The sequence below is a fragment of the Salvelinus fontinalis genome, chromosome 38 (genome assembly GCF_029448725.1).
Source record: "Salvelinus fontinalis isolate EN_2023a chromosome 38, ASM2944872v1, whole genome shotgun sequence".
NCBI lineage: Eukaryota > Metazoa > Chordata > Actinopteri > Salmoniformes > Salmonidae > Salvelinus > Salvelinus fontinalis.
This window is the reverse complement of record NC_074702.1, coordinates 3,137,843-3,162,762: the sequence shown is the minus strand read 5'-3', so window position 1 is coordinate 3,162,762 and position 24,920 is coordinate 3,137,843. Positions and strand designations below refer to the sequence as shown.

Below are 24,920 nucleotides of genomic sequence, written 5' to 3'. Positions count from 1 at the left end.
AACACATTATATTCTGGGTGGTTTCTCCACTGTAACAGATAACACATTATATTCTGGATGGTTTCTCCACTGTAACACATTATATTCTGGATGGTTTCTCCACTGTAACACATTATATTCTGGATGGTTTCTCCACTGTAACACATTATATTCTGGATGGTTTCTCCACTGTAACACATTGTATTCTGGGTGGTTTCTCCACTGTAACAGATAACACATTATATTCTGGATGGTTTCTCCACTGTAACACATTATATTCTGGGTGGTTTCTCCACTGTAACACATTATATTCTGGGTGGTTTCTCCACTGTAACACATTATATTCTGGATGGTTTCTCCACTGTAACACATTATATTCTGGATGGTTTCTCCACTGTAACACATTATATTCTGGATGGTTTCTCCACGGTAACACATTATATTCTGGATGGTTTCTCCACTGTAACACATTGTATTCTGGGTGGTTTCTCCACTGTAACACATTATATTCTGGATGGTTTCTCCACTGTAACACATTATATTCTGGATGGTTTCTCCACTGTAACAGATAACACATTATATTCTGGATGTTTTCTCCACTGTAACAGATAACACATTATATTCTGGGTGGTTTCTCCACTGTAACACATTATATTCTGGATGGTTTCTCCACTGTAACAGATAACACATTATATTCTGGGTGGTTTCTCCACTGTAACAGATAACACATTATATTCTGGATGGTTTCTCCACTGTAACATAACACATTATATTCTGGGTGGTTTCTCCACTGTAACACATAACACATTATATTCTGGGTGGTTTCTCCACTGTAACACATTATATTCTGGGTGGTTTCTCCACTGTAACACATTATATTCTGGATGGTTTCTCCACTGTAACAGATAACACATTATATTCTGGATGTTTTCTCCACTGTAACAGATAACACATTATATTCTGGGTGGTTTCTCCACTGTAACACATTATATTCTGGATGGTTTCTCCACTGTAACAGATAACACATTATATTCTGGGTGGTTTCTCCACTGTAACACATTATATTCTGGATGGTTTCTCCACTGTAACAGATAACACATTATATTCTGGATGGTTTCTCCGCTGTAACACATTATATTCTGGGTGGTTTCTCCGCTATAACACATTATATTCTGGATGGTTTCTCCACTGTAACACATTATATTCTGGATGGTTTCTCCACTGTAACACATTATATTCTGGATGGTTTCTCCACTGTAACACATTATATTCTGGATGGTTTCTCCACTGTAACACATTATATTCTGGATGGTTTCTCCACTGTAACACATTATATTCTGGATGGTTTCTCCACTGTAACACATTATATTCTGGATGGTTTCTCCACTGTAACACATTATATTCTGGATGGTTTCTCCACTGTAACACATTATATTCTGGATGGTTTCTCCACTGTAACACATTATATTCTGGATGGTTTCTCCACTGTAACACATTATATTCTGGATGGTTTCTCCACTGTAACACATTATATTCTGGATGGTTTCTCCACTGTAACACATTATATTCTGGATGGTTTCTCCACTGTAACACATTATATTCTGGATGGTTTCTCCACTGTAACACATTATATTCTGGATGGTTTCTCCACTGTAACACATTATATTCTGGATGGTTTCTCCACTGTAACACATTATATTCTGGATGGTTTCTCCACTGTAACACATTATATTCTGGATGGTTTCTCCACTGTAACACATTATATTCTGGATGGTTTCTCCACTGTAACACATTATATTCTGGATGGTTTCTCCACTGTAACACATTATATTCTGGATGGTTTCTCCACTGTAACACATTATATTCTGGATGGTTTCTCCACTGTAACACATTATATTCTGGATGGTTTCTCCACTGTAACACATTATATTCTGGATGGTTTCTCCACTGTAACACATTATATTCTGGATGGTTTCTCCGCTGTAACACATTATATTCTGGATGGGTTCTCCACTATAACACATTATATTCTGGATGGTTTCTCCACTGTAACAGATAAAACATTATATTCTGGATGGTTTCTCCACTGTAACACATTATATTCTGGGTGGTTTCTCCGCTGTAACACATTATATTCTGGATGGTTTCTCCACTGTAACACATTATATTCTGGATGGTTTCTCCACTGTAACAGATAACACATTATATTCTGGATGGTTTCTCCACTGTAACACATAACACATTATATTCTGGGTGGTTTCTCCACTGTAACACATTATATTCTGGATGGTTTCTCCTCTGTAACACATTATATTCTGGATGGTTTCTCCACTGTAACACATTATATTCTGGATGGTTTCTCCACTGTAACACATTATATTCTGGATGGTTTCTCCACTGTAACACATTATATTCTGGATGGTTTCTCCACTGTAACACATTATATTCTGGATGGTTTCTCCACTGTAACACATTATATTCTGGATGGTTTCTCCACTGTAACACATTATATTCTGGATGGTTTCTCCACTGTAACACATTATATTCTGGATGGTTTCTCCACTGTAACACATTATATTCTGGATGGTTTCTCCACTGTAACAGATAACACATTATATTCTGGGTGGTTTCTCCACTGTAACAGATAACACATTATATTCTGGGTGGTTTCTCCACTGTAACACATTATATTCTGGGTGGTTTCTCCGCTGTAACACATTATATTCTGGATGGTTTCTCCACTGTAACACATTATATTCTGGGTGGTTTCTCCACTGTAACACATTATATTCTGGGTGGTTTCTCCACTGTAACAGATAAAACATTATATTCTGGGTGGTTTCTCCACTGTAACATAACACATTATATTCTGGGTGGTTTCTCCACTGTAACAGATAACACATTATATTCTGGGTGGTTTCTCCACTGTAACACATTATATTCTGGATGGTTTCTCCACTGTAACACATTATATTCTGGATGGTTTCTCCACTGTAACACATATTCTGGGTGGTTTCTCCACTGTAACAGATAACACATTATATTCTGGATGGTTTCTCCACTGTAACACATTATATTCTGGGTGGTTTCTCCACTGTAACACATATTCTGGGTGGTTTCTCCACTGTAACACATTATATTCTGGATGGTTTCTCCACTGTAACACATTATATTCTGGATGGTTTCTCCACTGTAACACATTATATTCTGGATAGTTTCTCCACTGTAACACATTGTATTCTGGGTGGTTTCTCCACTGTAACAGATAACACATTATATTCTGGGTGGTTTCTCCACTGTAACAGATAACACATTATATTCTGGATGGTTTCTCCACTGTAACATTATATTCTGGATGGTTTCTCCACTGTAACATTATATTCTGGATGGTTTCTCCACTGTAACATTATATTCTGGATGGTTTCTCCACTGTAACACATTATATTCTGGATGGTTTCTCCACTGTAACACATTATATTCTGGATGGTTTCTCCACTGTAACAGATAACACATTATATTCTGGATGTTTTCTCCACTGTAACAGATAACACATTATATTCTGGGTGGTTTCTCCACTGTAACAGATAACACATTATATTCTGGGTGGTTTCTCCACTGTAACAGATAACACATTATATTCTGGGTGGTTTCTCCACTGTAACAGATAACACATTATATTCTGGGTGGTTTCTCCACTGTAACAGATAACACATTATATTCTGGATGGTTTCTCCACTGTAACAGATAACACATTATATTCTGGGTGGTTTCTCCACTGTAACAGATAACACATTATATTCTGGATGGTTTCTCCACTGTAACATAACACATTATATTCTGGGTGGTTTCTCCACTGTAACACATAACACATTATATTCTGGGTGGTTTCTCCACTGTAACACATTATATTCTGGGTGGTTTCTCCACTGTAACACATTATATTCTGGGTGGTTTCTCCACTGTAACACATTATATTCTGGGTGGTTTCTCCACTGTAACAGATAACACATTATATTCTGGGTGGTTTCTCCACTGTAACACATTATATTCTGGGTGGTTTCTCCACTGTAACAGATAACACATTATATTCTGGATGGTTTCTCCGCTGTAACACATTATATTCTGGGTGGTTTCTCCACTATAACACATTATATTCTGGGTGGTTTCTCCACTGTAACACATTATATTCTGGGTGGTTTCTCCACTGTAACAGATAACACATTATATTCTGGGTGGTTTCTCCACTGTAACACATTATATTCTGGATGGTTTCTCCACTGTAACACATTATATTCTGGGTGGTTTCTCCACTGTAACAGATAACACATTATATTCTGTGTGGTTTCTCCACTGTAACACATTATATTCTGGATGGTTTCTCCACTGTAACACATTATATTCTGGGTGGTTTCTCCACTGTAACAGATAACACATTATATTCTGGATGGTTTCTCCGCTGTAACACATTATATTCTGGGTGGTTTCTCCACTATAACACATTATATTCTGGATGGTTTCTCCACTGTAACACATTATATTCTGGATGGTTTCTCCACTGTAACACATTATATTCTGGATGGTTTCTCCACTGTAACACATTATATTCTGGATGGTTTCTCCACTGTAACACATTATATTCTGGGTGGTTTCTCCACTGTAACACATTATATTCTGGGTGGTTTCTCCACTGTAACACATTATATTCTGGATGGTTTCTCCACTGTAACACATTATATTCTGGGTGGTTTCTCCACTATAACAGATAACACATTATATTCTGGATGGTTTCTCCACTGTAACACATTATATTCTGGGTGGTTTCTCCACTGTATCAGATAACACATTATATTCTGGATCGTTTCTCCACTATAACAGATAACACATTATATTCTGGATGGTTTCTCCACTGTAACACATTATATTCTGGATGGTTTCTCCACTGTAACACATTATATTCTGGATGGTTTCTCCACTGTAACACATTATATTCTGGATGGTTTCTCCACTGTAACACATTATATTCTGGATGGTTTCTCCACTGTAACACATTATATTCTGGATGGTTTCTCCACTGTAACACATTATATTCTGGATGGTTTCTCCACTGTAACACATTATATTCTGGATGGTTTCTCCACTGTAACACATTATATTCTGGATGGTTTCTCCACTGTAACACATTATATTCTGGATGGTTTCTCCACTGTAACACATTATATTCTGGATGGTTTCTCCACTGTAACACATTATATTCTGGATGGTTTCTCCACTGTAACACATTATATTCTGGATGGTTTCTCCACTGTAACACATCATATTCTGGATGGTTTCTCCACTGTAACAGATAACACATTATATTCTGGATGGTTTCTCCACTGTAACAGATAACACATTATATTCTGGATCGTTTCTCCACTATAACAGATAACACATTATATTCTGGATGGTTTCTCCACTGTAACAGATAACACATTATATTCTGGATGGTTTCTCCACTGTAACACATTATATTCTGGATGGTTTCTCCACTGTAACACATTATATTCTGGGTGGTTTCTCCACTGTAACACATTATATTCTGGGTGGTTTCTCCACTGTAACAGATAACACATTATATTCTGGGTGGTTTCTCCACTGTAACACATTATATTCTGGGTGGTTTCTCCACTGTAACACATTATATTCTTGGTGGTTTCTCCACTGTAACACATTATATTCTGGATGGTTTCTCCACTGTAACACATTATATTCTGGATGGTTTCTCCACTGTAACACATTATATTCTGGATGGTTTCTCCACTGTAACACATTATATTCTGGGTGGTTTCTCCACTGTAACACATTATATTCTGGGTGGTTTCTCCACTGTAACAGATAACACATTATATTCTGGATGGTTTCTCCACTATAACAGATAACACATTATATTCTGGATGGTTTCTCCACTGTAACACATTATATTCTGGGTGGTTTCTCCACTGTATCAGATAACACATTATATTCTGGATGGTTTCTCCACTGTAACACATTATATTCTGGATGGTTTCTCCACTATAACACATTATATTCTGGATGGTTTCTCCGCTGTAACACATTATATTCTGGATGATTTCTCCACTGTAACACATTATATTCTGGATGGTTTCTCCACTGTAACACATTATATTTTGGATGATTTCTCCACTGTAACACATTATATTCTGGATGGTTTATCCACTGTAACACACTATATTCTGGATGGTTTCTCCACTGTATCAGATAACACATTATATTCTGGATGGTTTCTCCACTGTAACACATAACACATTATATTCTGGATGGTTTCTCCACTATAACACATTATATTCTGGATGGTTTCTCCACTGTAACACATTATATTCTGGATGGTTTCTCCACTGTAACACATTATATTCTGGGTGGTTTCTCCACTGTAACACATTATATTCTGGGTGGTTTCTCCACTGTAACAGATAACACATTATATTCTGGATGGTTTCTCCACTATAACAGATAACACATTATATTCTGGATGGTTTCTCCACTGTAACACATTATATTCTGGGTGGTTTCTCCACTGTATCAGATAACACATTATATTCTGGATGGTTTCTCCACTGTAACACATTATATTCTGGATGGTTTATCCACTGTAACACACTATATTCTGGATGGTTTCTCCACTGTATCAGATAACACATTATATTCTGGATGGTTTCTCCACTATAACAGATAACACATTATATTTTGGATGGTTTCTCCACTGTAACACATTATATTCTGGATGGTTTCTCCACTGTAACACATTATATTCTGGATGATTTCTCCACTGTAACACATTATATTCTGGATGGTTTATCCACTGTAACACACTATATTCTGGATGGTTTCTCCACTGTATCAGATAACACATTATATTCTGGATGGTTTCTCCACTGTAACACATAACACATTATATTCTGGATGGTTTCTCCACTATAACACATTATACTCTGGATGGTTTCTCCACTGTAACACATTATATTCTGGATGGTTTCTCCACTGTAACACATTATATTCTGGATGGTTTCTCCACTGTAACACATTATATTCTGGATGGTTTCTCCACTGTAACACATTATATTCTGGATGGTTTCTCCACTGTAACACATTATATTCTGGGTGGTTTCTCCACTGTAACACATTATATTCTGGGTGGTTTCTCCACTGTAACACATTATATTCTGGATGGTTTCTCCACTGTAACACATTATATTCTGGGTGGTTTCTCCACTGTAACACATTATATTCTGGGTGGTTTCTCCACTATAACAGATAACACATTATATTCTGGATGGTTTCTCCACTGTAACACATTATATTCTGGGTGGTTTCTCCACTGTATCAGATAACACATTATATTCTGGATCGTTTCTCCACTATAACAGATAACACATTATATTCTGGATGGTTTCTCCACTGTAACACATTATATTCTGGATGGTTTCTCCACTGTAACACATTATATTCTGGATGGTTTCTCCACTGTAACACATTATATTCTGGATGGTTTCTCCACTGTAACACATTATATTCTGGATGGTTTCTCCACTGTAACACATTATATTCTGGATGGTTTCTCCACTGTAACACATTATATTCTGGATGGTTTCTCCACTGTAACACATTATATTCTGGATGGTTTCTCCACTGTAACACATTATATTCTGGATGGTTTCTCCACTGTAACACATTATATTCTGGATGGTTTCTCCACTGTAACACATTATATTCTGGATGGTTTCTCCACTGTAACACATTATATTCTGGATGGTTTCTCCACTGTAACACATTATATTCTGGATGGTTTCTCCACTGTAACACATTATATTCTGGATGGTTTCTCCACTGTAACACATTATATTCTGGATGGTTTCTCCACTGTAACACATCATATTCTGGATGGTTTCTCCACTGTAACAGATAACACATTATATTCTGGATGGTTTCTCCACTGTAACAGATAACACATTATATTCTGGATCGTTTCTCCACTATAACAGATAACACATTATATTCTGGATGGTTTCTCCACTGTAACAGATAACACATTATATTCTGGATGGTTTCTCCACTGTAACACATTATATTCTGGATGGTTTCTCCACTGTAACACATTATATTCTGGATGGTTTCTCCACTGTAACACATTATATTCTGGGTGGTTTCTCCACTGTAACAGATAACACATTATATTCTGGGTGGTTTCTCCACTGTAACACATTATATTCTGGGTGGTTTCTCCACTGTAACACATTATATTCTTGGTGGTTTCTCCACTGTAACACATTATATTCTGGATGGTTTCTCCACTGTAACACATTATATTCTGGATGGTTTCTCCACTGTAACACATTATATTCTGGATGGTTTCTCCACTGTAACACATTATATTCTGGGTGGTTTCTCCACTGTAACACATTATATTCTGGGTGGTTTCTCCACTGTAACAGATAACACATTATATTCTGGATGGTTTCTCCACTATAACAGATAACACATTATATTCTGGATGGTTTCTCCACTATAACAGATAACACATTATATTCTGGATGGTTTCTCCACTGTAACACATTATATTCTGGGTGGTTTCTCCACTGTATCAGATAACACATTATATTCTGGATGGTTTCTCCACTGTAACACATTATATTCTGGATGGTTTCTCCACTGTAACAGATAACACATTATATTCTGGATGGTTTCTCCGCTGTAACACATTATATTCTGGATGATTTCTCCACTGTAACACATTATATTCTGGATGGTTTCTCCACTGTAACACATATTTTGGATGGTTTCTCCACTGTAACACATTATATTCTGGATGGTTTATCCACTGTATCAGATAACACATTATATTCTGGATGGTTTCTCCACTATAACAGATAACACATTATATTTTGGATGGTTTCTCCACTGTAACACATTATATTCTGGATGGTTTCTCCACTGTAACACATTATATTCTGGATGATTTCTCCACTGTAACACATTATATTCTGGATGGTTTATCCACTGTAACACACTACATTCTGGATGGTTTCTCCACTGTATCAGATAACACATTATATTCTGGATGGTTTCTCCACTGTAACACATAACACATTATATTCTGGATGGTTTCTCCACTATAACACATTATATTCTGGATGGTTTCTCCACTGTAACACATTATATTCTGGATGGTTTCTCCACTGTAACACATTATATTCTGGATGGTTTCTCCACTGTAACATATGATGGTTTCTTCTCTCCAGGTGGATGTGGGGAAATGTGGCAGTCTGGACTTCGGAGACCTGGCAGGTGGCAGTGCCAAAGCTCTCCCTCTGAAGCTGCTGAACAGGACTCATGCTACCGTACCTATTAGACTGGTTATCAGTGCTGTAAGACAATGCAGTACATTACCATGCAGTACATTACAATGCTATGCACTACATTACCATGCAATACAATGCAGTACATTACCATGTAATACAATACAGTACAATGCTATGCAGTACATTGCCTTGCAATACAATACAGTACAATGCTATGCTATGCAGTACATTACAATACAGTACAATGCTATACAGTGCAGTGCAGTACGATGTTATGCAGTACATTGCAATGCTATGCAGTATAGTACCATGCAGTGCAGCAACGGACAATAACTAATGTTGTATAGGTCATTACTCTTCTGTCTGAGTTGTGCAGAACTTTGTCATGCAGGCCTCAATTTCAACAGCCATGGCCCTCGATGTCCATTTGTGTGGCCGTCTGTAATGCTACCTAAAAAATGTACATTCCTTGCAGTCAAAGTGTCCGTTGTGCCCTTTGACTGAGTATAATAATTATAATTCCCAGCTGCCAATCGCCGCGCTCCGAAGCACCTCACTCACGTGGCTCTGTCAGTAATCGCAGTTCTTATTAGTCAATGTTCGTCATGTGATCAGGCCCTGCACTGCGGCCTCCCTGGTGGCGCAGTGGTCTAAGGCACTACATCGTAATGCTAGCTGTGCCACTAGAGATCCTGGTTCGAGTCCAGGCTCTGTCGCAGCCGGCCGCGACCGGGAAGACCCATGGGGCGGCACACAATTGGCCCAGCGTCGTCCGGGTTAGGGAGGGTTTGGCCGGTAGGGATATCCTTATCTCATCGCGCACTAGCGACTCCTGTGGCGGGGCCGGGCGCAGTGCACGCTGACCAGGTCGCTAGGTGTACAGTGTTGCCTCCGACACATTGGTGCGGCTGGCTTCCGGGTTAATCCGGCGTTGTGTCAAGAAGCAGTGCGGTTTGGCTGGATCGTGTTTCAGAGGCTTTCAACCATCGCCTCTCCCGAGTCCGTACGGGAGTTGCAGCGATGAGACAAGACAGTAACTACCAATTGGATACCACGAAATTGGGAAGAAAAGGGAAGTAAAATAATTACAAAAAAATTAATAAATAATGTTGATCAACTATTGGTCTATTTCTTCACATTATAAACGCAGCAATGCACACAAGGCAGTAGGCTATATGCAATTAGCGGGAAAACACTCTTCTCCAAAGCGCACTGAAAATGCAAGCGGTTTCATATGACAGAAATTAAAATATCCTTTAAAGGCCAAATGGCCTTGCCCCTAAAATCCTGAAATTCCAGGCCTGACGTCATCTTTCTGTTACTCAAGAGCACTTTGATTTTGTTGAAATATTTGCTTATACAAGCACACTTTGATAGATATTGTCTTTGTGACGTCGTATTTCTAGAACGCCACGGCCTGGCGCTGCTTCACTTTCTCCAAGAGTCCCGTTGCCATGACAGCTGAGGGCTTGCTGCAGGCGGGGGCTCTGACCTCACTGGCTGCTCCGTCCGTCATGAGCCACGTGATGCACGCCAGCTACGGAGAGGTGAGTAACCCTAGAGTGACCTCGTCTCAGTGACTTCAATAGTTGAGTGGTTTTGAGGGATGTTGTGTTGTGTTTCAGAATGCAGAGAGCTTCATGGTTTGGGTCCACTTCCACGCTCCACAGAAGTACCAGTCCTGTTCAGGTATGGCCCCTGTCCTGTTCAGGTATCGTACCAGTCCTGTTCAGGTATGGCCCCTGTCCTGTTCAGGTATCGTACCAGTCCTGTTTCAGAATGCAGAGAGCTTCATGGTTTGGGTCCACTTCCACGCGCCACAGAAGTACCAGTCCTGTTCAGGTATCGTACCAGTCCTGTTTCAGAATGCAGAGAGCTTCATGGTTTGGGTCCACTTCCACGCTCCACAGAAGTACCAGTCCTGTTCAGGTATGGACCCTGTCCTGTTCAGGTATGGACCCTGTCCTGTTCAGGTATCGTACCAGTCCTGTTCAGGTATCGTACCAGTCCTGTTCAGGTATCGTACCAGTCCTGTTCAGGTATCGTACCAGTCCTGTTAAGGTATGGCCCCTGTCCTGTTCAGGTATCGTACCAGTCCTGTTCAGGTATCGTACCCTGTCCTGTTCAGGTATCGTACCCTGTCCTGTTCAGGTATCGTACCCTGTCCTGTTCAGGTATCGTACCCTGTCCTGTTCAGGTATCGTACCCTGTCCTGTTCAGGTATCGTACCCTGTCCTGTTCAGGTATCGTACCCTGTCCTGTTCAGGTATCGTACCCTGTCCTGTTCAGGTATCGTACCCTGTCCTGTTCAGGTATCGTACCCTGTCCTGTTTAGGTATGGCCCCTGTCCTGTTTAGGTATGGCCCCTGTCCTGTTTAGGTATCGTACCTGTCCTGTTTAGGTATGGCCCCTGTCCTGTTCAGGTATGGCCCCTGTCCTGTTTAGGTATGGCCCCTGTCCTGTTTAGGTATCGTACCTGTCCTGTTTAGGTATGGCCCCTGTCCTGTTCAGGTATGGCCCCTGTCCTGTTTAGGTATGGCCCCTGTCCTGTTTAGGTATCGTACCTGTCCTGTTTAGGTATGGCCCCTGTCCTGTTTAGGTATGGCCCCTGTCCTGTTTAGGTATGGCCCCTGTCCTGTTTAGGTATCGTACCTGTCCTGTTCAGGTATGGCCCCTGTCCTGTTCAGGTATCGTACCAGTCCTGTTCAGGTATTGGCCCCTGTCCTGTTCAGGTATCGTACCAGTCCTGTTCAGGTATGGCCCCTGTCCTGTTCAGGTATGGCCCCTGTCCTGTTCAGGTATCGTACCAGTCCTGTTCAGGTATGGCCCCTGTCCTCGCTCCATGAATATTAATACACACCGATGCCATTCAGCCACCAGTCACAGCTGTTTGTCACGTCTGTCACGCAGGTGATCTAGGTCCAGCGGATGAGTACAGTGATGTCACGCAGGTGATCTAGGTCCAGCGGATGAGTACAGTGATGTCACGCAGGTGATCTAGGTCCAGCGGATGAGTACAGTGATGTCATACAGGTGATCTAGGGCCAGCGGATGAGTACAGCGATGTCACGCAGGTGATCTAGGGCCAGTGGATGAGTACAGTGATGTCACACAGGTGATCTAGGGCCAGCGGATGAGTACAGTGATGTCATACAGGTGATCTAGGGCCAGTGGATGAGTACAGTGATGTCACGCAGGTGATCCAGGTCCAGCGGATGAGTACAGTGATGTCACGCAGGTGATCTAGGTCCAGCGGATGAGTACAGTGATGTCACGCAGGTGATCTAGGTCCAGCGGATGAGTACAGTGATGTCACGCAGGTGATCTAGGGCCAGCGGATGAGTACAGTGATGTCACGCAGGTGATCCAGGTCCAGCGGATGAGTACAGTGATGTCACGCAGGTGATCTAGGTCCAGCGGATGAGTACAGTGATGTCACGCAGGTGATCTAGGTCCAGCGGATGAGTACAGTGATGTCACGCAGGTGATCTAGGGCCAGCGGATGAGTACAGTGATGTCACGCAGGTGATCTAGGGCCAGCGGATGAGTACAGTGATGTCACGCAGGTGATCTAGGTCCAGCGGATGAGTACAGTGATGTCACGCAGGTGATCTAGGTCCAGCGGATGAGTACAGCGATGTCACGCAGGCGATCTAGGTCCAGCGGATGAGTACAGTGATGTCACGCAGGCGATCTAGGTCCAGCGGATGAGTACAGTGATGTCACGCAGGTGATCTAGGTCCAGCGGATGAGTACAGTGATGTCACACAGGTGATCTAGGTCCAGCGGATGAGTACAGTGATGTCACGCAGGTGATCTAGGTCCAGCGGATGAGTACAGTGATGTCACGCAGGTGATCTAGGTCCAGCGGATGTTTGTCATGTGTAATGTCCTACAGGTGATCTCGGTCCAGCGGATGAGTACAGTGCGCGGGTGGACATCGAGGTGGACTGTCCAGGCCCCAGTCATGTGATCAGGAGCGTCCCTCTCAGAGCCAGGTCTGGAACAGCCAGAGTCCACGCCCCTAAAGACCTACAGGTAGGAACTGACCCGTAGCACTGCTGACAGGGTCCACTCCCTTAAAGACCTACAGGTAGGAACTGACCCGTAGCCCTGCTGATAGTCCACTCCCCTAAAGACCTACAGGTAGGAACTGACCCGTAGCACTGCTGACAGTCCACGCCCCTAAAGACCTACAGGTAGGAACTGACCCGTAGCACTGCTGACAGTCCACGCCCCTAAAGACCTACAGGTAGGAACTGACCCGTAGCACTGCAGCCAGAGTCCACTCCCCTAAAGACCTACAGGTAGGAACTGACCTGTAGCACTGCTGACAGGGTCCACTCCCCTAAAGACCTACAGGTAGGAACTGACCTGTAGCACTGCTGACAGGGTCCACTCCCCTAAAGAACTACAGGTAGGAACTGACCCGTAGCCCTGCTGACAGGGTCCACTCCCCTAAAGACCTACAGGTAGGAACTGACCCGTAGCCCTGCTGACAGGGTCCACTCCCCTAAAGACCTACAGGTAGGAACTGACCCGTAGCCCTGCTGATAGGGTCCACTCCCCTAAAGACCTACAGGTAGGAACTGACCCGTAGCACTGCAGCCAGAGTCCACGCCCCTAAAGACCTACAGGTAGGAACTGACCTGTAGCACTGCTGGCAGGGTCCACTCCCCTAAAGAACTACAGGTAGGAACTGACCCGTAGCCCTGCTGACAGGGTCCACTCCCCTAAAGAACTACAGGTAGGAACTGACCCGTAGCACTGCAGCCAGAGTCCACGCCCCTAAAGACCTACAGGTAGGAACTGACCTGTAGCACTGCTGACAGTCCACGCCCCTAAAGACCTACAGGTAGGAACTGACCCGTAGCACTGCAGCCAGAGTCCACGCCCCTAAAGACCTACAGGTAGGAACTGACCCGTAGCACTGCTGACAGTCCACTCCCCTAAAGACCTACAGGTAGGAACTGACCCGTAGCACTGCAGCCAGAGTCCACGCCCCTAAAGACCTACAGGTAGGAACTGACCCGTAGCCCTGCTGACAGGGTCCACGCCCCTAAAGACCTACAGGTAGGAGCTGACCCGTAGCACTGCTGACAGGGTCCACGCCCCTAAAGACCTACAGGTAGGAACTGACCCGTAGCACTGCTGACAGGGTCCACTCCCCTAAAGACCTACAGGTAGGAGCTGACCCGTAGCACTGCTGACAGGGTCCACTCCCCTAAAGACCTACAGGTAGGAACTGACCCGTAGCCCTGCTGACAGGGTCCACTCCCCTAAAGACCTACAGGTAGGAACTGACCCGTAGCCCTGCTGACAGGGTCCACGCCCCTAAAGACCTACAGGTAGGAACTGACCCGTAGCCCTGCTGACAGGGTCCACTCCCCTAAAGACCTACAGGTAGGAACTGACCCGTAGCACTGCTGACAGTCCACTCCCCTAAAGACCTACAGGTAGGAACTGACCCGTAGCCCTGCTGACAGTCCAATCCCCTAAAGACCTACAGGTAGGAACTGACCCGTAGCACTGCTGACAGGGTCCACTCCCCTAAAGACCTACAGGTAGGAACTGACCCGTAGCCCTGCTGACAGTCCACTCCCCTAAAGACCTACAGGTAGGAACTGACCTGTAGCACTGCTGACAGTCCACTCCCCTAAAGACCTACAGGTAGGAACTGACCTGTAGCCCTGCTGACAGGGTCCACGCCCCTAAAGACCTACAGGTAGGAACTGACCCGTAGTACTGCAGCCAGAGTCCACTCCCCTAAAGACCTACAGGTAGGAACTGACCTGTAGCCCTGCTGACAGGGTCCACGCCCCTAAAGACCTACAGGTAGGAACTGACCCGTAGTACTGCTGCCAGAGTCCACTCCCCTAAAGACCTACAGGTAGGAACTGACCTGTAGCACTGCTGACAGGGTCCACTCCCCTAAAGACCTACAGGTAGGAACTGACCCGTAGCACTGCAGGCAGGGTCCACGCCCCTAAAGACCTACAGGTAGGAACTGACCCGTAACACTGCAGCCAGAGTCCACGCCCCTAAAGACCTACAGGTAGGAACTGACCCGTAGCACTGCTGACCTGAGCCTGGTCTTTATATTCAGGGGGTTTAACTGGGAAACCAGTGGGTCCTATTGCCTTTCTAACACATTCCATATTAAAGTTGAGGTTGACCTTTTGTGATATGTTGACATTTCTGGAATTCTTTCCTCCTATATAATTTTTTTGGGGAGGGCAGACTGTTAACCTCTGGGCAGCGTTGGGTCATTCCAGCAAGCAGACTCTGCCTCTGAAGAACGCAGGCAACATTGATGTTCAGCTGAAACTCAAGGTATTCTGTCCCTTTTACTTCCCTGATTGATCTGTGGTTTGGATAAGCCTGGGGGATGTGGTCTGGATAAGCCTAGGGTATGTGTTGTGGTTTGGATAAGCCTGGGGGATGTGTTGTGGTTTGGATAAGACTGGGGGATGTGTTGTGGTTTGGATAAGACTGGGGGATGTGTTGTGGTTTGGATAAGACTGGGGGATGTGTTGGGGTTTGGATAAGCCTGGGGGATGTGTTGGGGTTTGGATAAGCCTGGGGGATGTGTTGGGGTTTGGATAAGACTGGGGGATGTGTTGTGGTTTGGATAAGACTGGGGGATGTGTTGTGGTTTGGATAAGACTGGGGGATGTGTTGGGGTTTGGATAAGCCTGGGGGATGTGTTGGGGTTTGGATAAGCCTGGGGGATGTGTTGGGGTTTGGATAAGCCTGGGGGATGTGGTCTGGATAAGCCTGGGGGATGTGTTGTGGTTTGAATAAGCCTGGGGGATGTGTTGGGGTTTGGATAAGCCTGGGGGATGTGTTGGGGTTTGGATAAGCTTGGGGGATGTGTTGGGGTTTGGATAAGCCTGGGGGATGTGTTGGGGTTTGGATAAGCCTGGGGGATGTGTTGGGGTTTGGATAAGCCTGGGGGATGTGTTGGGGTTTGGATAAGCCTGGGGGATGTGTTGGGGTTTGGATAAGCCTGGGGGATGTGTTGGGGTTTGGATAAGCCTGGGGGATGTGTTGGGGTTTGGATAAGCCTGGGGGATGTGTTGGGGTTTGGATAAGCCTGGGGGATGTGTTGGGGTTTGGATAAGCCTGGGGGATGTGTTGGGGTTTGGATAAGCCTGGGGGATGTGTTGGGGTTTGGATAAGCCTGGGGGATGGGGTTTGGATAAGCCTGGGGGATGGGGTTTGGATAAGCCTGGGGGATGGGGTTTGGATAAGCCTGGGGGATGGGGTTTGGATAAGCCTGGGGGATGGGGTTTGGATAAGCCTGGGGGATGGGGTTTGGATAAGCCTGGGGGATGGGGTTTGGATAAGCCTGGGGGACGTGTGGTGGTTTGGATAAGACTGGGGGACGTGTGGTGGTTTGGATAAGCCTGGGACGTGTGGTTTGATAAGCCTGGGGGATGTGGTTTGGATAAGACTGGGGGATGTGGTTTGGATAAGACTGGGGGACGTGTGGTGGTTTGGATAAGACTGGGGGATGTGGTTTGGATAAGACTGGGGGACGTGTGGTGGTTTGGATAAGACTGGGGGACGTGTGGTGGTTTGGATAAGCCTGGGGGACGTGTGGTGGTTTGGATAAGACTGGGGGATGTGTTGTGGTTTGGATAAGACTGGGGGATGTGTTGTGGTTTGGATAAGACTGGGGGACGTGTGGTGGTTTGGATAAGCCTGGGGGATGTGGTTTGGATAAGACTGGGGGATGTGTGGTGGTTTGGATAAGCCTGGGGGACGTGTGGTGGTTTGGATAAGCCTGGGGGATGTGTTGGCGTTGTGGGACCATCTGGTGGTGGTGCTGACTGTATATTGAATATATTGTATATCCTGGGTGGTGGCTCTTTGTTGATATGACCTCCTGGGTGGTGCTGACTGATATGACCTCCTGTGTGGTGCTTGTCTTCAGAACAGCGGTGGTGATGACTGTTTCTCTGTGAGTCCTGTTGACCTGTGTCTGCGTGCCGGGGAGGAGCAAGGCATTGTGGTCTCTTTCACCTCTCAGGGCGGCAGGAAGAACCGAGAGAGGTACTTTTTATTATTTATTTATTTTTTACACACTTCGGAGTTCTGAACGTCTAGCCTTGTAGAAAGCCTTCTACATTACTCAGTGTTCTGGACGTCTAGCCTTGTAGAAAGCCTTCTACATTACTCGGTGTTCTGAACGTTTAGCCTTGTAGAAAGCCTTCTACATTACTCAGTGTTCTGAACGTCTAGCCTTGTAGAAAGCCTTCTACATTACTCAGTGTTCTGAACAACTAGCCTTGTAGAAAGCCTTCTACATTACTCAGTGTTCTGAACGTCTAGCCTTGTAGAAAGCCTTCTACATTACTCAGTGTTCTGAACGTCTAGCCTTGTAGAAAGCCTTCTACATTACTCGGTGTTCTGAACGTCTAGCCTTGTAGAAAGCCTTCTACATTACTCAGTGTTCTGAACGTCTAGCCTTGTAGAAAGCCTTCTACATTACTCGGTGTTCTGAACGTTTAGCCTTGTAGAAAGCCTTCTACATTACTCAGTGTTCTGAACGTCTAGCCTTGTAGAAAGCCTTCTACATTACTCAGTGTTCTGAACTAGCCTTGTAGAAAGCCTTCTACATTACTCAGTTGTACTTCAGAGTGTAATCTGTCTGTTGCTCTAGGATCCTTGTACCGGCAGCTCAGACGTTTTCCCTGGGCGGTTGTTCTGTGTCCTTGTGTTTTCATGATACTTCCTGTTCCTGAGGTTTCTCTGTGCTCGTCCCTCCAGTGTTCTGACCATCCTGGTGCTGCCGTCTGGTCCTCAGTATGAGGTGGTGCTGAAGGGACAGGTGGTACCAGAGGAGAGGGGTAACCCTGCTGCACCTGGTCCTGTCTCTGCCCTGGGCTTGCTGCCCCCCAGTGAGGTGCCCCCCATCCTCTCCAACAAGCAGTTTGTGGCCTGGGGAGGGGTCACGCTGGGCAGGGCTGTGTAAGGAACATTTACTAGACTCCTACATGTTAGTCATAATGATTCATCCATACATAGTTGCTCCCGAGTGGCGCAGCGGTCTAAGGCACTGCATCTCACTGCAAGATGCGTCACTACAGTCCCTGGTTCGACTCCAGGCTGTATCATATCCGGCCGTGATTGGGAGTCTCATAGGGCGGCGAACAATTGGCCCAGCTTCGTCCGTGTTTGGCCGTCATTGTAAATAAGAATTTGTTCTTAACCTGTTTGGGCTGCAAGCCCGACGTCGGTACACTTATGACAACAGCCAGCTCAAAGTGCAGGGCGCGAAATTCAAAATATCTTTTTTTTAAATATTTAACTTTCACACATTAACAAGTCCAATACAGCATATGAAAGGTACACATCTTGTGAATCAAGCCAACATGTCCGATTTTTAAAATGTTTTACAGGGAAGACAAAATATGTCAATCTATTAGCTAACCACGTTAGCAAAAGACACCACTTTTCTTACTCCATCAGTTTCTTACTCCATCAGTAGCTATCACAAATTCGACCAAATAAAGAAATAAATAGCCACTAACCAAGAAAAAACTTCACCAGATGACAGTCTGATAACATATTTCTTGTATAGCATATGTTTTGTTTGAAAAATTTGCATATTTCAGGTATAAATCATAGTTTACATTTCAGCTACAATCAGAAATTGCACCGAAAGCAGCCATAATATTTACAGACACCAACGTCAAATACCTAATTACTCATCATAAAACATTTCTGAAAAATACATAGTGTACAGCAATTGAAAGACAGGCATCTTGTGATTCCAGACAATATTTCCGATTTATTAAATGTTTTACAGCGAAAACAAAATGTAGCGTTATATTAGCATAGCCACAATAGCCAGAAACACTTGGGCGCCGACGACCAGTTCACATGCACGACAGATATTAGAAATAGCATCATAAAATGTTTCTTACTTTTGGTGATCTTCCGTCAGAATGTTGGACAAGGTGTCCTTTGTCCAGAACAGTCGTTGTTTGGATCTGGAACGGCAACTTTCCCTCTTCATTTAGCATGGGCACTAGCCGAGTGCTACATATCTCTCCAACGTAAACAAAGTCACAGAACGGAACACGGCAAAACTCCCGAATTTTTTAAAAATAATCTGATTAAACTATATTGAAAAAACAGGGACGGTAGCGTCTCACCTCGTCAACAGCCAGTGAAACTGCAGGGCGCCAAATTCAAAACAACAGAAATCACATAATTAAAATTCCTCTAACATGTATTTGACACCATTTTGAAGATACACTTGTTGTAAATCCAGCCACAGTGTCCGATTTTCAAAAAGGCTTTACGACGAAAGCACACCAAACGATTATGTTAGGTCAGAGCCAAGTCACAGAAAAACACAGCTATTTTCCCAGACAAAGAGAGGAGTCACAAAAACCAGAAATAGAGATAAAATTAATCACTAACCTTTGATGATCTTCATCAGATGACACTCATAGGACTTCATGTTACACAATACATGTATGTTTTGTTCGGTAAAGTTCATATTTATATCCAAAAATTGGCGTTTACAATGGCGCGTTATGTTCAGTAGTTCACATCCGGTGATTTTGCTGAGAGCATCAATTTACAGGAATACTCATCAACGTTGATCAAAGATACAACTGTTATGCATGGAATTTTAGATCCACTTCTCCTTAATTCAACCGCTGTGTCAGATTTCGAAAAAGCACACCATGCAATAATCTGAGTACAGCGCTCAGAGCCAAAATAAGCCAACGAGATATCCGCCATGTTGGCGTCAACAGAAGTCAGAAATAGCATTTATACATTTTCACTTACCTTTGATGATCTTCATCAGTATGCACTCCCAGGAATCCCAGTTCCACAATAAATGTTTGTTTTGTTCGATAAAGTCCATTTCTGTCAATTCCTCCTTGTTGTTTGCACGTTCAGTACACAGGTCCAGGCAAAAGTTCAGACGAAACATCATATTACAGTCCGTAGAAACATGTTAAACAAAGTATAAAATCAATCTTTAGGATGTTTTTAACATAAATCTTCAATAATGTTCCAACCGGAGAATTCCATTGTCTTCAGAAATGCGATGTAACTCAAGCTAACTCTCACATGAACGCGCATGGTCAGCTCATGGCAGACCTTAGTCAATCCCCTCTCATTCGCCCCCACTTCATGGTAGAAGCATCATACAAGGTTCTAAAGACTGTTGACATCTAGTGGAAGCTTTAGGAAGTGCAACATGACCCCATTTCCACTATCTTGGATAAGCAAAGACTTGAAAAACGAAAAACCTCAGATTTCCCACTTCCTGGTTGGATTTTTTCTCAGGTTTTTGCCTGCCATATGAGTTCTGTTATACTCACAGACATCATTCAAACAGTTTTAGAAACTCCAGAGTGTTTTCTATCCATAATATATGCATGTATTAGCATCTGGGCCTGAGTAGCAGGCAGTTTACTCTGGGCACGCTTTTCATCCGAACGTGAAAATACTGCCCCCTACCCCAAAGAAGTTAACTCTCTTGCCTAGTTAAATATATTTTTTAAATCATGTTATGAACATGGTTAGAAAGCTGTTGAAGAGGTTGATTGTTGATGGACGTGTTGTTGGAGCTCTGAATGTGGTCCTCTACCTGTACAGACAACAGAAGCTGGTTCTTCGTAATAACTCTCCCAACACAACACACCACCTGCGTCTGCTGATCCGAGGACAAGATCACAGCTGTTTCCAGGTAAGAACCAAGATCCTCAACTTGTCCAGCTCCATATGGCCTTCAGCTTCTCTGTAGAGATCAATCACAACAGCTCTGTCAGACTGCTCCTTAACCTTCTCCAGCTCCATGTGGCCTTCAGCTTCTCTGTAGAGGTCAATCAGAACAGCTCTGTCAGACTGCTCCTTAACTTGTCCAGCTCCATATTCAGCTTCTCTGTAGAGATCAATCACAGCTCTGTGTCAGACTGCTCCTTAACTTGTCCAGCTCCATATTCAGCTTCTCTGTAGAGATCAATCACAACAGCTCTGTGTCAGTCTGCTCCTTAACTTGTCCAGCTTCTCTGTAGAGATCAATCACAGCTCTGTGTCAGACTGCTTGCCTGGAGACTTGGCTGTGGACTCCTGTGTTGTTTGAACTGTGATCTCACTGTGATCTGTCTCTCTCCTGTCTCTCTATTAAATATAATGTAATATATCTGTCTCTCTCTCTCCTGTCTATCTATTCATGTAATATATCTCTCCAACTGTCTCTCTCTCCTGTATCTATTCATTTAATAAGTCTCTCCATCTGTCTCTCTCTCTCCTGTCTATCTATTAATGTAATATCTGTCTCTCTCTCTCCTGTCTATCTGTTAATGTAATAGATCTGTCTCTCTATCTCCTGTCTATCTGTTAATGTAATAGATCTGTCTCTCTCTCTCCTGTCTATCTGTTAATGTAATAGATCTGTCTCTCTCTCTCCTGTCTATCTGTTAATGTAATAGATCTGTCTCTCTCTCTCCTGTCTATCTGTTAATGTAATAGATCTGTCTCTCTCTCTCCTGTCTATCTGTTAATGTAATAGATCTGTCTCTCTCTCTCCTGTCTATCTGTTAATGTAATAGATCTGTCTCTCTCTCTCCTGTCTATCTGTTAATGTAATATATCTGTCTCTCTCCTGTCTATCTGTTAATGTAATAGATCTGTCTCTCTCTCTCTCTCCTGTCTATCTGTTAATGTAATATATCTCTCTCTCTCCTGTCTATCTGTTAATGTAATAGATCTGTCTCTCTCTCTCTCTCCTGTCTATCTGTTAATGTAATAGATCTGTCTCTCTCTCTCTCCTGTCTATCTGTTAATGTAATAGATCTGTCTCTCTCTCTCTCCTGTCTATCTGTTAATGTAATAGATCTGTCTCTCTCTCTCTCCTGTCTATCTGTTAATGTAATAGATCTGTCTCTCTCTCTCTCCTGTCTATCTGTTAATGTAATAGATCTGTCTATCTGTTAATGTAATAGATCTGTCTCTCTCTCTCCTGTCTATCTGTTAATGTAATAGATCTGTCTATCTGTTAATGTAATAGATCTGTCTCTCTCTCTCCTGTCTATCTGTTAATGTAATAGATCTGTCTCTCTCTCCTGTCTATCTGTTAATGTAATAGATCTGTCTCTCTCTCTCCTGTCTATCTGTTAATGTAATAGATCTGTCTCTCTCTCTCCTGTCTATCTGTTAATGTAATAGATCTGTCTCTCTCTCCTGTCTATCTGTTAATGTAATAGATCTGTCTCTCTCTCCTGTCTATCTGTTAATGTAATAGATCTGTCTCTCTCTCTCTCTCCTGTCTATCTGTTAATGTAATAGATCTGTCTCTCTCTCTCTCCTGTCTATCTGTTAATGTAATAGATCTGTCTCTCTCTCTCTCCTGTCTATCTGTTAATGTAATAGATCTGTCTCTCTCTCTCCTGTCTATCTGTTAATGTAATAGATCTGTCTATCTGTTAATGTAATAGATCTGTCTCTCTCTCTCTCCTGTCTATCTGTTAATGTAATAGATCTGTCTCTCTCTCTCTCCTGTCTATCTGTTAATGTAATAGATCTGTCTCTCTCTCTCTCCTGTCTATCTGTTAATGTAATAGATCTGTCTCTCTCTCTCTCCTGTCTATCTGTTAATGTAATAGATCTGTCTATCTGTTAATGTAATAGATCTGTCTCTCTCTCTCCTGTCTATCTGTTAATGTAATAGATCTGTCTATCTGTTAATGTAATAGATCTGTCTCTCTCTCTCCTGTCTATCTGTTAATGTAATAGATCTGTCTCTCTCTCCTGTCTATCTGTTAATGTAATAGATCTGTCTCTCTATCTCCTGTCTATCTGTTAATGTAATAGATCTGTCTCTCTCTCCTGTCTATCTGTTAATGTAATAGATCTGTCTCTCTCTCTCCTGTCTATCTGTTAATGTAATAGATCTGTCTCTCTCTCCTGTCTATCTGTTAATGTAATAGATCTGTCTCTCTCTCTCTCCTGTCTATCTGTTAATGTAATAGATCTGTCTATCTGTTAATGTAATAGATCTGTCTCTCTCTCTCCTGTCTATCTGTTAATGTAATAGATCTGTCTCTCTCTCTCCTGTCTATCTGTTAATGTAATAGATCTGTCTCTCTCCTGTCTATCTGTTAATGTAATAGATCTGTCTCTCTCTCTCCTGTCTATCTGTTAATGTAATAGATCTGTCTCTCTCTCTCCTGTCTATCTGTTAATGTAATAGATCTGTCTCTCTCTCTCCTGTCTATCTGTTAATGTAATATGTCTCTCCCAGCTCCAGAGTAGCTTTGGACAGGAGGAGAGGTTGACCCGCCACAGAGAGCTGTCCATCCGGCCCAGGGAGGATGTTGTTGTCCACCTGCTGTTTGCCCCAACCCGGGTGGCCTGCACCCTGTCCAAGCTGGAGATCAAACAGTCTGGAGTACGGCCCTCACAGCCTGGCATCAAGTTCACGGTGAGGCCCTCACAGCCTGGCATCAAGTTCACGGTGAGGCCATCACAGCCTGGCATCAAGTTCACTGAGGTCCTCTCTACCCTAACCATCCTGGTTCACTGTGAGGCCCTCACAGCCTGGCATCAAGTTCACTGAGGTCCTCTCTACCCTAACCATCCTGGTTCACTGTGAGGCCCTCAGCCTGGCATCAAGTTCACGGTGAGGCCCTCACAGCCTGGCATCAAGTTCACGGTGAGGCCCTCACAGCCTGGCATCAAGTTCACGGTGAGGCCATCACAGCCTGGCATCAAGTTCACTGAGGTCCTCTCTACCCTAACCATCCTGGTTCACTGTGAGGCCCTCAGCCTGGCATCAAGTTCACGTGAGGCCCTCACAGCCTGGCATCAAGTTCACGGTGAGGCCCTCACAGCCTGGCATCAAGTTCACTGAGGTCCTCTCTACCCTAACCGTCCTGGTTCACTGTGAGGCCCTCTCTACCCTAACCGTCCTGGTTCACTGTGAGGCCCTCTCTACCCTAACCGTCCTGGTTCACTGTGAGGCCCTCTCTACCCTAACCATCCTGGTTCACTGTGAGGCCCTCACAGCCTGGCATCAAGTTCACGGTGAGGCCCTCACAGCCTGGCATCAAGTTCACGGTGAGGCCCTCACAGCCTGGCATCAAGTTCACGGTGAGGCCCTCTCTACCATAACCATCCTGGTTCACTGTGAGGCCCTCTCTACCCTAACCATCCTGGTTCACTGTGAGGCCCTCACAGCCTGGCATCAAGTTCACGGTGAGGCCCTCACAGCCTGGCATCAAGTTTACTGTGAGGCCATCACAGCCTGGCATCAAGTTTACTGTGAAGCCATCACAGCCTGGCATCAAGTTCACCTAGGCCCTCTCTACCCTAACCATCCTGGTTCACTGTGAGGCCCTCTCTACCCTAACCATCCTGGTTCACTGTGAGGCCCTCTCTACCCTAACCGTCCTGGTTCACTGTGAGGCCCTCTCTACCCTAACCGTCCTGGTTCACTGTGAGGCCCTCTCTACCCTAACCGTCCTGGTTCACTGTGAGGCCCTCACAGCCTGGCATCAAGTTCACGGTGAGGCCCTCACAGCCTGGCATCAAGTTTACTGTGAGGCCATC

At 43.9% G+C, this 24,920-nt stretch overlaps 1 protein-coding gene across 8 annotated transcripts in view; it reads left to right on the top strand.

Moving 5' to 3' along the window:
* Nucleotides 1-24,920, top strand: part of LOC129837541 (nucleoporin SEH1-like) — a 168,329-nt gene that overhangs the window by 107,380 nt on the left and 36,029 nt on the right. For 7 of the 8 annotated variants that reach the window (XM_055903815.1, XM_055903814.1, XM_055903813.1 and 4 more), the window contains 9 exons: nt 9,276-9,401; nt 10,742-10,882; nt 10,961-11,264; nt 13,234-13,373; nt 15,576-15,668; nt 17,275-17,393; nt 18,111-18,311; nt 20,967-21,057; nt 23,614-23,793. In XM_055903815.1, the coding sequence (XP_055759790.1) occupies nt 9,276-9,401; nt 10,742-10,882; nt 10,961-11,264; nt 13,234-13,373; nt 15,576-15,668; nt 17,275-17,393; nt 18,111-18,311; nt 20,967-21,057; nt 23,614-23,793 (1,395 nt within the window). Of the gene's footprint in view, nt 1-9,275; nt 9,402-10,741; nt 10,883-10,960; nt 11,265-13,233; nt 13,374-15,575; nt 15,669-17,274; nt 17,394-18,110; nt 18,312-20,966; nt 21,058-23,613; nt 23,794-24,790; nt 24,877-24,920 lie in introns of those variants that run through there. The other variant, XM_055903820.1, reaches the window with a different exon arrangement.